This window comes from Rhinolophus hipposideros, assembly GCF_964194185.1.
Source record: "Rhinolophus hipposideros genome assembly, chromosome: 8".
Taxonomy (NCBI): domain Eukaryota; kingdom Metazoa; phylum Chordata; class Mammalia; order Chiroptera; family Rhinolophidae; genus Rhinolophus; species Rhinolophus hipposideros.
Genome location: NC_138054.1, coordinates 67,911,343 through 67,925,704, shown reverse-complemented (window position 1 = coordinate 67,925,704; position 14,362 = coordinate 67,911,343). Strand labels below are relative to the sequence as shown.

Here is a 14,362-nt window from a genome sequence, read left to right as displayed (position 1 = left end):
TGTATTTAAATAAGACTTTCCTTGACTCTTTAAAGTTAGACTCCTGCTTAGCGTTTGAAAGAAGAGAACCACACAATACCAGAGCTGCAAGGAGCTTCAGACACTGTAACAGACAGACACCGTGTAGCACACAAAACCTAAATTATTTACTACCTGGACCTTAACAGAAAGTCTGCGATCCCTGAACTAATCCAATCAGTTTCCCCTCCCTAATATCCCCAAAGGAGAACTTAAGCCCAGAGAGGGGCAGTAACTTGTCCAAAGTGACATATATAGTAAGTTAGTGGCAAAGCTGAGACTAAAACCCAGTTTTCCCAGTAAATTAAACTGCCTACTACCATGTTTCCCAAAAAATAAGACCTAACTGGAAAAGAAGCCCTAGAATGATGTTTCAGGATGACATCCCCTGAACATAAGCCCTAATGCGTCTTTTGGAGCAAAAATTAATATAAGACCCGGTCTTATTTTCGGGGAAACACTGTAGGCTAAATGAAGACCTTAGAATAAAGATTGACTATAAATTAAGAGAGAATACTGGCACCTGAAGTGTTAAGCAAATCATCTAATTCTAATGAATATTTATTGAATACTATAAGCCTAAGCATCAGTATTTCTAAGACTTTCCAGGTGATTCCAGTGTGCAGCTAGGAGTAAGAACCCTGTTACAAGTATTGTGCGGTGCAACAGGATGTAAACGCCCTACCTCCCCAGAGAAAAGGAAATTCATTGGGTAGCTAACCAAAGGTATTCAGATCTAAGTAAGCTGGGACAATGCAGAATCCCGTATTTCATCTGCAACTACCTACACGTATGTAAGGGGCTCCACAGGAAGAGCAACAGGTGCAACGAAGACCTGGTTGGTAGATCCTCATTTGCACTAGAAATCAACGACATTTTTTATTTACATCTGTAAGTTCCAACAGCTAAATGCGTTATAAACTTCAGACAAGCACTTTTTTGTACTCCTAAAAAGCGTACAAGAGTATACTAATTTATAACCTTTATATGGCAAAAAAAAAAAAAGATCATGAAAGTCAAAAGCAAATGACAAAGTGAAAAAATACTTCCAATATATGAGACTATACAAAGGGTTAAAACTCACAATACACAAAAAGCTCTTACAACTCAATAAATACAAAAATGTTAACCATTATATAGAAGTGGGCACAACAAGTATGGACAGGAAATTCAAAACAGAAAAACACAAACGGTCAATGTACCCTTGAAAAGACAATTAACCTAAGAAATGAAATTAGAATGAAATCCATTTCTTGTTTACCAGACTGACATTGATGAAAAAGACAGGTAATACACAAATTGCCAGGGTGAGGGGAAACAGACATTCAACTGGTACAAACTTTCTTGAAAGCAGTCTGGCAATATGTATCAAAATAAAATGTGTGCAACTCAACAACCAAAAGACAACCAACCAAATTTAAAAATGAAGAAAGGACCTAAATAGGTATTTTCCCAAAGAAAATACACAAATGGCCAACAAATACATGAAAAGATGCCCAATATCATTAGCCATGAGGGAAATGTAAACCCAAACCACAATGAGACACCACTTTCACATCCACTAGGAGACTACAAGGTAGGGGGAAAAAAGGGAGGGAGGCAGAGGGAGAGGGGGAGGGGGAGGGGAAGGGGGAGGGGAGGGGGAGGGGTGGGGGAGGGGGAGGGAGAGGGAGAGGAAGAGGGAGAGGGAGAGGGAGAGGGAGAGGGAGAGGGAGAGGGAGAGAGAGAGAGAAAGAAAGTGAGAAAGAAAGTGAGAAAGAAAGAGAGAAAGAAAGAAAGAAAGAAAGAAAAAGAAAGAAAGAAAGAAAGAAAGAAAGAAAGAAAGAAAGAAAGAAAGAAAGAAAGAAAGAAAGAAAGAAAGAAAGAAAGAAAGAAAGAAAAAGAAAAAAGAAAGAAAAGGAAAATAACAAGTGTTGGAGAAATTGGTATCCTCGTACCTTGTTGGTGAAGATGTAAAATGGTGTAGCCACTGTGTAAACAGAGTTTGGCAGTTTCTCGTAAAGTTAAACATAGAATTACCATATGACCCAGTAATTCCACTCCTAGCTGTATGCCCAAAATGACTGAAAACAAATACTTGTATACACATGATCACAGCGGCATACTCACAACTGCTTACAGGTGCTAATGTCCATTATCAGATGGACAGATTGTGATTTATGCATACAATGGAATATTATTCAACCATAAAAATGAAGTACCAATATTGCTACAAGTAATGTAAGTGAAGAAGCCAGATAGAAAAGGTTGCATATTGTATGATCTCATTTATATGAAACATCCAAAATAGGTAAACTCTATAGAGACAGAAAGCAGACTGGTGGCTGTCACAGGAAAGGGGGAAGTAACTGCTTAATCGGTACGGGGTTTTCTTTTGGGGTGATGGGAATATTTTGGAACTAGATAAAGGTGGTGGTTGTACAACATTGTAAATGTACTAAATGCTACGGAACTGTTCACTTTAAAATGGTTACTGTTATGTGAATTTCATCTCAATTGAGAAAAATAATATATCTTCTAATAAAGCTCTTAGAAAATTAGAAGAAGAAAAAAAAGTAATATGTACATCCTCTCATCCAGCAATCCCATTCTAGGAATTTACCCTGAAGAGAATCACACAAGTGCAAAAAGATGTGCAATGATGTTCACCTCAGCCTCATGTATTACAGCAAAAAACTGAACCCTCTAAATGTCCTTCAGTAGAAACCTGGTTAAATAAATTATGATACACCTATAAAATGGAATTCAACACAGTAATGTAGAAAGTTGGAGAGCTTACACTATCCAATTTCAAGATTTATTATAAAGCTATGGTAATCAAGACAATGTAATATTAGCAAAAGAATAAACACACAGATCAATGGAACAGAACAGAGACATAAGAAATAGACCCACCTAAATACAATTGGTTTTTGACAAAGGTGCAAAGGCAATTCAATGGAAAAAGGATAGTCTTTCAAAAGCAGTGCTAGTACAATTGGACATCCATACATATCTCACACCTTACACAAAAATTCACTCAAAACAGATCAGAGACCTAAATATAAAATGCAATGCAATAAAACTTTTGTAAAAATAAAACTTCTCTTAAAAAAACAAGAGAAAATCTGTATGACTGTGGGTTTGGCAATGAGTTTTTAAAGACACAGTCAACCCACAAAAGAAAAAAGACACAATACATAAAATAAAAAAATAGACAAGTGAAAATCTGAAACTTTTTCTGTGAAAGACCCTGTGAAGAAAATGAAAAAATAAGCCACAGAATAGGAAAAAACATTTACAAATAACATATCTGATAAAGGATTTGTACACAGAATATAAAAAGTACTCTTAAAATTCAACAATAAGACACCACCACCCCCCAAAGATCTGACACACTTCGCCAAAGATAATACACAGATGGCAAATAAGCATATGAAAAAATGCTCAACATCATTAGCCTTTAGGGAAATGTAAGTTAACCACCATGAGATACCAGTATACACCTACTAGAATTGCTAAAATTGAAAAAAATAGTACCAAATGCTGCAGAGATTACAGAGGAAATTCTCATTCACTGCTAGTAGGAATGCAACATGGTACAGCCATTTTTGAAAATAGTTTAGTAGTTTCCTATAGAGTTAAACCAATCCTGTAAAGTTAAACAACACTGTACATGAATGTTTATAATAGCTTTCTTTATAACTGCTAAAAACTGTAAACCCAGATGTCCTTTCATAGATGAATGAATATACCATGGTACATCATACAACAGAATAACACAGCAATAAAGAGTAATGAACTAATAAAACTGAAAAAAAATTTAAATGTATTTTGCTAAGTGAAAAAAATCAGACTCCAAAGGCTACATATTATATGACTTCCATGTATATGACATTATGGAAAAGGCAAAACTATAGGGATGGAAAACAGATCAGTGGTTGCCAAAAGTTTGAGAAAGGTACAGAAGTTGACTACAAAGAGGTCACAAAAGGCAAGTGTTATAGTGATGGAACTGTTTCGTATGGTACTGTTATGGTGGATACCTAACTCTGCATTTGGCAAAACCACAGAACTGTACATAACAAAAAATGCACTTTACTGTATGCATTTTTTTTTTAATAACCAGAATGGCTGGGGAGCCCAGGATAGAATACACACCATAACAAGTGAATCTAACTATATTACAAATGTATGATATAAACTCACTTGAAAGGGGTGAGGGCAAAAAGGGAGCTGACCAAAGTACTGTATTTTGCCGGATATAACGCACACGTACGTTTTCTGTCCAAACATTCAGGGGAAAAATCTTTCATTTTCATTTTTTAATTCAAATTTTTGTTTGTTTACTTTTAGGTACTTGTTTTTTGTAGTACAAAGGAATTTTAATATTTTTCAACATATTACGGTACAAGAAATTTTATGTACTGGGAACAAATTTACAATATTTACACATCATAGAAGGTCAAGACATCTTCTTCGTTCCAAGTTCGTCATAAGTTCAACAAAACCGATTATCATGTTCCAGGGTATTATTTTGCATACAAATATTGTTATTGACCTCTAGAGTTACACTTTTAACTCATAAGCATAAATAAAAGAACTAAAAACATTTATATAGATACGGAATTAGTACTACCCATGTAGAATGAGCATCCCTATTTTTCCCCTCACAAATTTGGGTAATAAAGTGCGCATTATACACAGCAAAATAAGGTAACTTTGTAAAAAAAAAAATGTTGTGACTGGATACCATAAAGTTAAAATGAACAAAAAGAACTGTAAGTTGGTAAATTTCTTTCTCATAGAAGTAACTACTAAAACTACAAAAAATATATGTATAAGTAACAAATCAGTAAATATATTGATGAGTGCCAGATTTCTTACATTCAGAGAAAGAAGTCACAAATAAGCAAGGGAGGAAGACTAGAATAATCCTGTGGTGCCAGAGTACAGTCAGAGATACCAGTACAAACTCATGTTTATTTTAATATAGACACAGATACAGAAATACAGGTATTTGTGTACACACCGATTAGGGTACATACATATGTTACCTAGCTCTTTCCACTGAAAGGCCTAGAAGTATTGATATCCCAGTACCAACAAGCATAACTTGCACCCAGATCTTGGTTTCTAAATACCATTCACCAATAAAAGGAACCAGGGATCCTTGAAGAAATGGCTGATTCAAGCTGGGAGTATCTTGTAGTGCCAGAAAGTAAGATGTGCTAAACAAACAAGCAAATAGAGGGCATGACAAAGAACACAAAAGAGTCAATGTGAAAGAGCACCCAATCACCAAAGTTGGAATAATTTGAGCAACAAAATAAATAACTTAGTATTGTAAATGGGGGAGAAAAGACAAATTTTTGCTAAAGATTTCAATAATAAAAGTAGAAGGAATGACAGAAATTATCACAGTAACTGCAGCACAAAAAAGCCATTCATTGATAAATGCTCTCAAAGTATTTCCTCTAACATATTTATTAATTACTCCTCTAAAATATTTATTAATCTACATATGTCCACAAATTCTTTGATATTCTTCCCTCCAAGAGGTCGACCTTAACTCCCCTCCCCTTCAATGTGGATTGGACTTACCGTATTTCCCCCAAAATAAGGCCTACCCCAAAACTAAGCCCCAGTTAAGATCATCAGCCAGACGGACACATTTAGTACATTATGACGATGTTCCAGAAAATGACATGACTGTATTTGAACAAACATAGATTGTTGTACATGAAAAAACAAAACATTCCCTGAAAATACACCCCAAAGTGTCTTTTGGAGCAAAAATTAATATAAGACCTGGTCTTATTTTCGGGGAAACACGGTAGCAACTCATTTCTGAAAAATAGAGTATAGAAAGGGGGGAAAAATCTGACTTTACAGCAGAGGAATCTGGCAGACACAACCTAAACCAAATGATCAAGGTTAACATCACCAGAAATAAGTCGTGTTGATATCGTGATACCATGATGATATCATACCCCCATATAATGAAATGAAAAGGGTACTTCACCTCCGTGGTATGCTTTCCCAAAACCCATAATGCCAATCTAATCATAAGAAACCCAAATTGAGAGGCAGTCTACAAAACAGGTGACCAGTTTCCTTTAAAAAGTATCAAAATCATGAAAGACAAGGAAAGACTGACAAATGTCACAGATTGGAGACTATGGAAACATGATGACTAAAAGCAGTATGGTATTCTAAACAGAAAAGGGGTATTAGTAGAAAAACTGCTGAAATCCAAATAAAGTCTACAGTTAACAGTATTATACCTATGTTAATGCATTAGTTTTGATAAATGTACCATGATGAAGTAAGATGTTCATTTCAGAAGGTGGGTGAAAGGTATACAAGTACTCTCTGGACTCTGAAACTCTTGGACAAATCTACAATTGCTTCAAAATTTAAAGATGATAATAATGTAGAACAGGATTTCTCAACCTCAGTACTATATACTGATATATTGGGCCAGATAATTCTTTGTCGTGAGGGTCTGTTTTATGCATAGTATGACATTTAGCAGCATTACTGGTTTCTATCCATTCAATGCAGCAACCCACCGCCCCACTTGTTATAACCAAAAATGTTTCCAGAGATTGCCCAGTGTCCCCTGGGAGGCAAAATTACCCCAGATTGAGACCACTGATGTGGAGTTATATACATTAACACATAAAGATATCCATAGCATACTGTTAAGAGGGGGAAAAAGCAGGACACAGGATAGCATGAAATGTACTCATCAACTTATGTAAAAACATACACATGGATGAAACTTGAGGACATTATGCTAAGTGAAACAAGCCAGTCACAAAAAAACACACAAATACTATAACATTCCACTTATATGAAATACTTAAGAATAATCAAAATCATAGACATAGAAAGTTGAATGGTGGTTGCCAAGGGCTGGAAGAAAGGAGAAATGGGGAGTTACTGTTTAATGAGCACAGAGTTTCAGTTTTATAACATAAAAAGAGTTATGAAGATGGTGGTGGTAACAGTTACACGTTATGAATATGTTTAATGCCACTGATCTGTACACTTAAAAATAGTTAAGATGGTAAATTTTATGTGTAGTTTACCACAATAAAAAAATTGGGGGGAAAAACTACATGTACACATATGCATAAATACATAGACAAATGTCTGGAAGGATGTACACCAAAAGATGTAACCAAATTTTAAAATGGTTATCTCTGGGTGCAAAGACTATGATGACATTTCCTTTGTACTTTTCTGTGTTATCTGGATTTTTTTCAATAAGCATGTGTCCTTTTTTTCCAAACACAAAAAGGCTTTTGTTCTACAACATTTTTTCTCACAATGCTTCCATTTCATTAACCAAAATCCTACTAGTTCTGTCTCCAAATTTCAAAATGGTTACCTCTTATCCCCAGCCACAGCACAACTCCAGGCTTTTTCACTCAGGCTGAACTAAACGAACAGAATCCTAAACTGTGTATCCCTTCCTAACCCAACCTCCACCCAGCCATCTATGTTACCTTATGAAAAAGATTTACTATTACTTCCCTGTTTAAAACCCCAAACTTTATGGCGTGCCTTTCGAGGGCTTCTAAAATTTGTTCCCAGAGTCCACAGTTTTAATTTCACCTCCTACTGCTGTCCCTCAAGTTTCCTAGATGCCAGATAGTTACTGGTCATTCCTTGAAAACTTCCTGTGCACTCTTTCATTCTTCTTCTACTTTGCTCATGCTGTTCTTTTTGTCAAGAATATTCTTCTTTCTTCTCTGCCTAATGAAATGTGTACAGTGGAATACAGGCAACAAATGGATGGAGAATGAATGGATAAATAGGAAGAGGTGGGGGAAAAACATAAGACTAGCATAGAGTTGAGGGTTGAAGAAAGTAATTCTTGGTAGGGGTGAGATACTAATAGCACCTACCTCATATGGTTGTGATGAGGATATTAAATGAGATAATATTAAGTTAGTGGAAAAGTAATTGCGGTTTTTGCAATTATTTTTAACCTTTTAAACCACAATTACTTTTGCACCAACCTAATGTATGAAAAACTTTTAGAACAGTTTTTGGCATATATACCGTGTTTCCCTGAAAATAAGACCTAGATGGACAATCAGCTCTAATGCATCTTTTGGAGCAAAAATTAATATAAGGCCTGGTCTTATATAAGACTGGGTATAATATAATATAATATAATACCGGGTCTTATATTAATTTTTGCTCCAAAAGACACATTAGAGCTGATTGTCCGGCTAGATCTTATTTTCGGGGAAACAGGGTATTATTATTATTTCAATATTATTATTATTATTATCTATGGTACAGTGCTAAGAACTTGAACAACGAGAAGGGAGCAGTGGTGAGGCTCCAGCGCAGAAGCAGGGCTCCAAAGGTAAGCAAAGAGACAAAAAGGACCCTGGTCTGATTCAAATTTATTCAACAAACTACATACAAAACCAAAATCAATTCGGTTAAGCCATACTAGAGTCCATACACACATAGATGAATTCCTATACAACCCAAATAACTTTTACCCCTCAAACATATATCCCTTTTTAAAATGGAGCCCCAGACTCTTAAAGCATCAGGGGACCACCTGATACTCACAAATCTGAATCTCCAAGTCCGAGTTACGCTCTACTACAATTTCCCATTTGGCCAGGAGTCACTTCTCTTTCTTTACATAGTAACATAGGAAGTTTGACTCCAAAGTTCTCCCCATAGCTGCAAAAAAAGTGTATATGTACAACTCACCCAAGCTTAATACTGTAGCCAAAGGAAAACTAAATTCACTTACAATGAAGGTGAACCAAGGGACCTTAGAAACTCATATTTTTCAGATGAGTCAAAAATTTTGAGATTTCCTTCTTGGCCTCTTGTCAGGCTCAGTCCTTTTAAAAGATTGCCTCCGCCAATAACCTCCAAGTAGCTCCCATCTGTCCTGGTTAACAGGTTTTCGTGACTTATTTCATGTCCTATAGGAAACCACTATCCCATCTCTCCTTTCATATCCTTCCCTCATACATCCCAGATCTCCTTGAACACTAATAGACAGTGGTCCTTTGCTAAAAACAAACAAGCAAACAAAAAAACACTGCTCCTAAATTATGTGCCAAAGCAGACAAAAAGAACGCAGAACTCCACATCTATTAAATGACACATAGCCGTCTTACTAGTCAGACTGCCAAAAATCATTTGCTTCTCCTCTTGTAGGTTTAGACAAACACAAAGGGAACTGTGCTCCTATGTATGACTACTGCTTCTCTGCAGGACTGGAAGAACTAAGGCAGTAGAGATACTTCCTCTCTACAAACCAAAATAGAACACTTTGTGTATTTTCTCTTGGCGTATAGTTGGTAGCCTGTATTTCCAGGCAGTCATTGTACATCTTTTGGCAAGTGCCTTCAAATTTCTCAGTACAATGTTTCATCCAGTCACTGAAGGCAATGCATTGTACCTTGAATTTACATGCCAAGAAAACGACTCAGACTGAAAAGAAGACCTTCAGTATCATCTTCCTGCAATATATGAGACACTGCACATGAGTCAGAAGTCCCCGATCCAATTCCCGGTGTGCAAGTGTCTTGCAGTGTGATCCCCAGCCTGCTCTGTAATCTTTCTCTACCTCAGTTTTTCCATCCTGGAAAACAGGGATTGTATTACCTGCCCCTCCTTGAATTTAGACTCTTGCTACTGACTGAAAATACTTATGTTTCTAAAATTTGTGACCCTGAGGTTTGGAAAACTCAGAAAATAAAGCATAAATGTTGTTTCTCCCTTTTCTCACAACTGCCATGGAGAATCCACAGAAGAACCCAGCAGGGGTCCCTAAGCAAGTAATCCCTCAAAGTTCTGACTTCCCAGTCAACAAATCTCATACATAAGAACGGGAAACAAGGACAGACAGAACCTTCAGCTGCTACATGGCCACAGATGCAAGTCATTATTGATCAGGCTCCATGACAATATTATCACCCTAGATATACCCTTAACACTCCATTGTGGTTTTACCTTAATACTTAAAGTACGTATTCAGCATTTACCAAAAACCAGCACTTTCCCTGGATGGGAATTCCCCTGGTAGGGTCATTTCAACTGTAGGGGTTGAAATGACCCTACAGTTAAGGTAGGACAAAGGGATGGCACACCACCCATGAGGTGCAACACAATTTAAAATTTCAGGCAGTATTTTATGATCCTTTGTGGGTTACTAGTACACTTCTGAAATCCAAAATTCTGGACAGCATTCCAAAAGGTATTACTAAAATGCAAATATTGGTTTTTAAAAAGATTGACTTGGAAACTTGAAAACATTTCTAACCATCACGTTCTATTTTGTCACCCTTTGGTCTGTGTGGCTGTTACAAGAAAGAAGGGTACTGCTCTGTCTAGGCTCTCCACAAGGCCAGATTTCCCCCTTTGCTCCAGTAAACATTCTTTGTCTTTGCTATCATTAAATTATTGACATTAAATGATCCCTTAGTTTCAGCATGTTTTATCTCCGTAAGCAATGCATCATGTGGCCACCACTCAGCTCAACACTTCACTTGACAGACATCACTATGAATTCACACTGTGATTCACAATATGAATCCTAAAATATATTTTATATCCTGATCAAAATACCGCACACTCTTGTGAAAGAAAAGTGGCATACAAATTAAGAAATACTCTCTAATGACTGAATCCCACAGCTCCTGCCTCACGTAAAAGGGATGGCTTTGTGTAGATAAAGCGCTGGGCATGAAAAGTAGAGACCGATGTTTTAACTTCATGTCTGCTACTTACTATAAGGCCTTGAGCCTGTTTACTTATCTATGAAATAATAACATCTACCTTATGAGGTTATTGTGAAGATAAAAAAAATGTAAGCATTTTATAAACAGTGCTATATGCATTTAAGTTATTATTATTGTTATTCTGCCTGTAGATTATTTGAAATTAAAAATATTCTTTCCAAGGACCTGGTGATTCAACACTAAGAATGCCATTTTGTTCACATGCTTACCCAAAAATTTCTGAGTCAACCTCAACTCACTGAAAAGCATCATCTCCTTCCACTGGCTAAAAAACAAGCAAAGCAGCACTACCCTAACAAGGCATGGTAAGCAGAGGTACATATGAAGAATTGGGTACATTCACAGTGAATGGGGCAGAGATACTTTATTTCATTATTTGGACTGAAAAGTAGTATCTAAGATCAAAGTTTTCCCATGGGGACCAAAAGGAAATGTTGTGAACACCCAAGATATAATCAAAATTAAATACAACCTATAGCCAATTCAGAAAGCTCAATAATCTTCAAAGTGTTTTCATACATTAATTAATCCGCACGGACTCCCCCAGATGAAAGAAATTTAATTCTCATATTCTAATTACTTATAACCACAGGGAAAAAATCTGAGTGAATCAAGATACACCATTTTTATAAAGTGGGTCCTATCTATCCATCCAAACGTCACCTATCTTTCAAGTCCCTTTTCAGAGAGCTTTCCATGACTATGCCAGCCTTTATTGATTTCTCCCTTCTCAGAAATTCTATCATAAAATCTAACACTTTTGTCTCTCTTCTCCCCACCCCATCCACTTTGCAAAGCATCATTAACAGCACAATTCAAACACTTATTAACTGTTTTGTTTCACGTTTAGCAGGACTAAATTTTCCTGAAGACAGGAATCATGGTTTTGTCTCTCTAAAACGGCCTTTCAGAAAAACAGCACCCATCATATTTTTACCACTTACTATGTGCCGGGTATTGTTACGTGTTTTACATACTTTATCTCGTTTAATCATCCCAATGTTGTTATTGATATTATTCTTCCTATTTTGCAGAAAAAGAAATAAGGGTATGAAGAAGTCAGGCTGAAGTCGCATATCTTAGAAAAGTCGGGGCTGGGATCTCCTATAAAGTCTGTGTCTCCAAGTTGGCACAAAGTAGAGGTTGCAAACCAACATTTGCTGAATTACCCTAATCATTTCACGTGTGTTGATGCTCGTGTCACCCTAAATGAACTAATGAGGGTAGAAACTTTGCCCAGAGACTTCTGAGGTACAGCGGGGAGGACTGCCCCTTTGCCCAGTACCCGTCAGATGCTAGCTACCTTCAGCACCAGGCATCTCATTTACTCTGTGAAAACCCAACTGTAAATTCTCTTCAACAAATAGCACCTGGAACTCCTCTCTCAGAGATTTGCCCAAAATGGCACCCACTCTAAATCGGAGCACAAATGCGCCCAAGTGCACGAGTACTAAACTCGTGGGCCTCCCTCTGACTCAAGGCAGAGGACAAAGCCTCCAGATTCCCACCAGCCCGCGGGTTAAAAATCTCAGCTTCAACAAGCATTTACCAAGTGCCTGGCCTTCTTCAGAACAGGCCACCCTTCTCTTCATTCTAACCCTCACGATCTCGCTTATTAATCACTTCGCTTATGAATCACCACAGCCACATGAGGTAGGTAGCCTTTTCTCCACTTTACAGATAAATACGTCCAAAATAACGACACAGGTAAGGTCACGGGGCCGATGGCAGATTGGTGACTAGAATTCAAATCTCCTGACTATCCACCCTGTGCCTTTCCCTCAGCAGCAACCCGTAGGCAGTAACCAATGTATCGTGGTGTGGCTGAACAGTCGAAACAGCAAAAGCTCTGGAATAATTTTCCTTCAAAAGGTATTTACTGGACGTCTGTATGTCAACTGTGTTCCTCCGCTTATTCGCTATGTGACATGGAGAAGGGCTGGCTCACCTCCCTAGGTGAATTCCCTCAGGAGTGGAGATATTATAATAACAGTACCTAACAAACAGTAACGACCTAAGAAATAAATGAGGTGATGAAAGGGAAACTCCTGGCCCTATGTCTCACATGTGGTGGGCTCTTAATAATCACGGTTTCCTTTCATCAACCCCCCTCCGCCCCATAAACCTCGGGGTTCACCCACTAACGACCTGCGTGTCACAGGGAATCCACTCTGGCCAGAGACCCGCCTCCGGGTTTCAGGCCGGAGACCAGCCGCACTGTCATACCTGCATGGAGTCAGCGCTGACGATCTCGCCACCGAGCTGCTGGCCTAGCTGCAGCGCCAGGGTGGATTTGCCGGTGCCCGTGGCCCCGAGAATCACTACAAGAGGCAGTGTCCGTTGGAGGCCCTGGAGCCCAGGGCCCACAGATACTGTTCGCGCAGCCGCCGCCGCAGCCATCTTGAACATATCTGCGCTTGCGCGGGAGCAGCTGTCCCCATGACAACCGTCAGTGCGCCTGCGCAGACCTAGGGTTCCGTAGGGAGCTGCGGGACCGAGGTCCCCAAGCTTGAGAGGCTCCCCACGTAACTGCCATCAACTAGCTAGTGTCAGAGCTTCGACTACCAACTCTTTTACGTGGAGGATGTCAGTCCTATCTAAAATAAATCTATCCCTGTTATTCTTTCTTTCACGTCACCCAGTTCTTTTTCTTCATAGCACTGATTACAATATAAAATTATAAATCGACCTCTTGTTTATCGTCTGACTTCCACTCCAGGCTGTGAGTTCCATAAAAGCAAGGAACAGACTCTGCCTAGGTCATTGCTGTATCTCCAGTACCTAGCACAGTACCTGATACTGAATAGGCACTCAATAATTGTTAAATGGAGAGAAGAATGGCTTGTCTAACATCTAGTGCTAGAGCCAGTGAGCTCAGAGTGGTGGCGTTCTCCAGGATCAGATCTGACCAGTTATCAGGCAAGAGTGGCTTCTCTACTGTTTTCATCCCACAATGCAAACTCAGACGCAATCAGAAGGCAGGACAAAACTTTCCATCTCTTTGGCTAAAGGATGCAAGAGATGGGGTGAGAACAGAGAAAAACAAGCAAGTAAACAACCTACAAAATATGTAGAGGAAAAAAATAAAGAAGGCAGAAAGGATAAAGTAGTAGCAACCCTCAGATTAAAAGTGGAGGTAGGAAAATTAGGACCAGAGAGAACCAAAATCTAGGATACTCCACAACCTTTAAGAAAGGGCTTTGGAATTAGATGGACTGGGTTCAAATCCCAGCTCTGTTACATCAGTGTGTGACTTCACACAATTAATTTTACCACTTAGCCTCAATTTTCTTATCATTAAACACCTTTCAGGATTACCATAAGGAGAAAATGAAGTAATGTCTGAAAAGTGCCTGCTATAATGCCCTGGCACAGAACAACTACCATTTGTTGAACACTTTGTATTATGATGATAGTAACACCCCATCTGCCTCACTAAAGAGTCAACAGCAGCCTAAGGGCAGAGAAATTGTCAATAATGTGTAAAAGTGCCTACATAAATAGCTATTGTACTAACCTCTTGTTAGCCAATTTAAGAGATAATTGCTTTCTCCCTGAGATTACTTGGC

General features: G+C 38.2%; 1 protein-coding gene across 1 annotated transcript in view; it reads right to left on the bottom strand.

Moving 5' to 3' along the window:
* The window catches only part of TRIT1 (tRNA isopentenyltransferase 1), a 39,474-nt gene extending 26,264 nt beyond the window's left edge, over positions 1 to 13,210 (bottom strand). Inside the window, exon 1 of the mRNA XM_081057323.1 lies at positions 13,020 to 13,210. Within this exon, the coding sequence (XP_080913449.1) occupies positions 13,020 to 13,202 (183 nt within the window). The 5' untranslated portion in view covers positions 13,203 to 13,210. The remainder of the gene's footprint in view (positions 1 to 13,019) is intronic.
* Between the last annotated feature and the right edge of the window lie 1,152 nt (positions 13,211 to 14,362).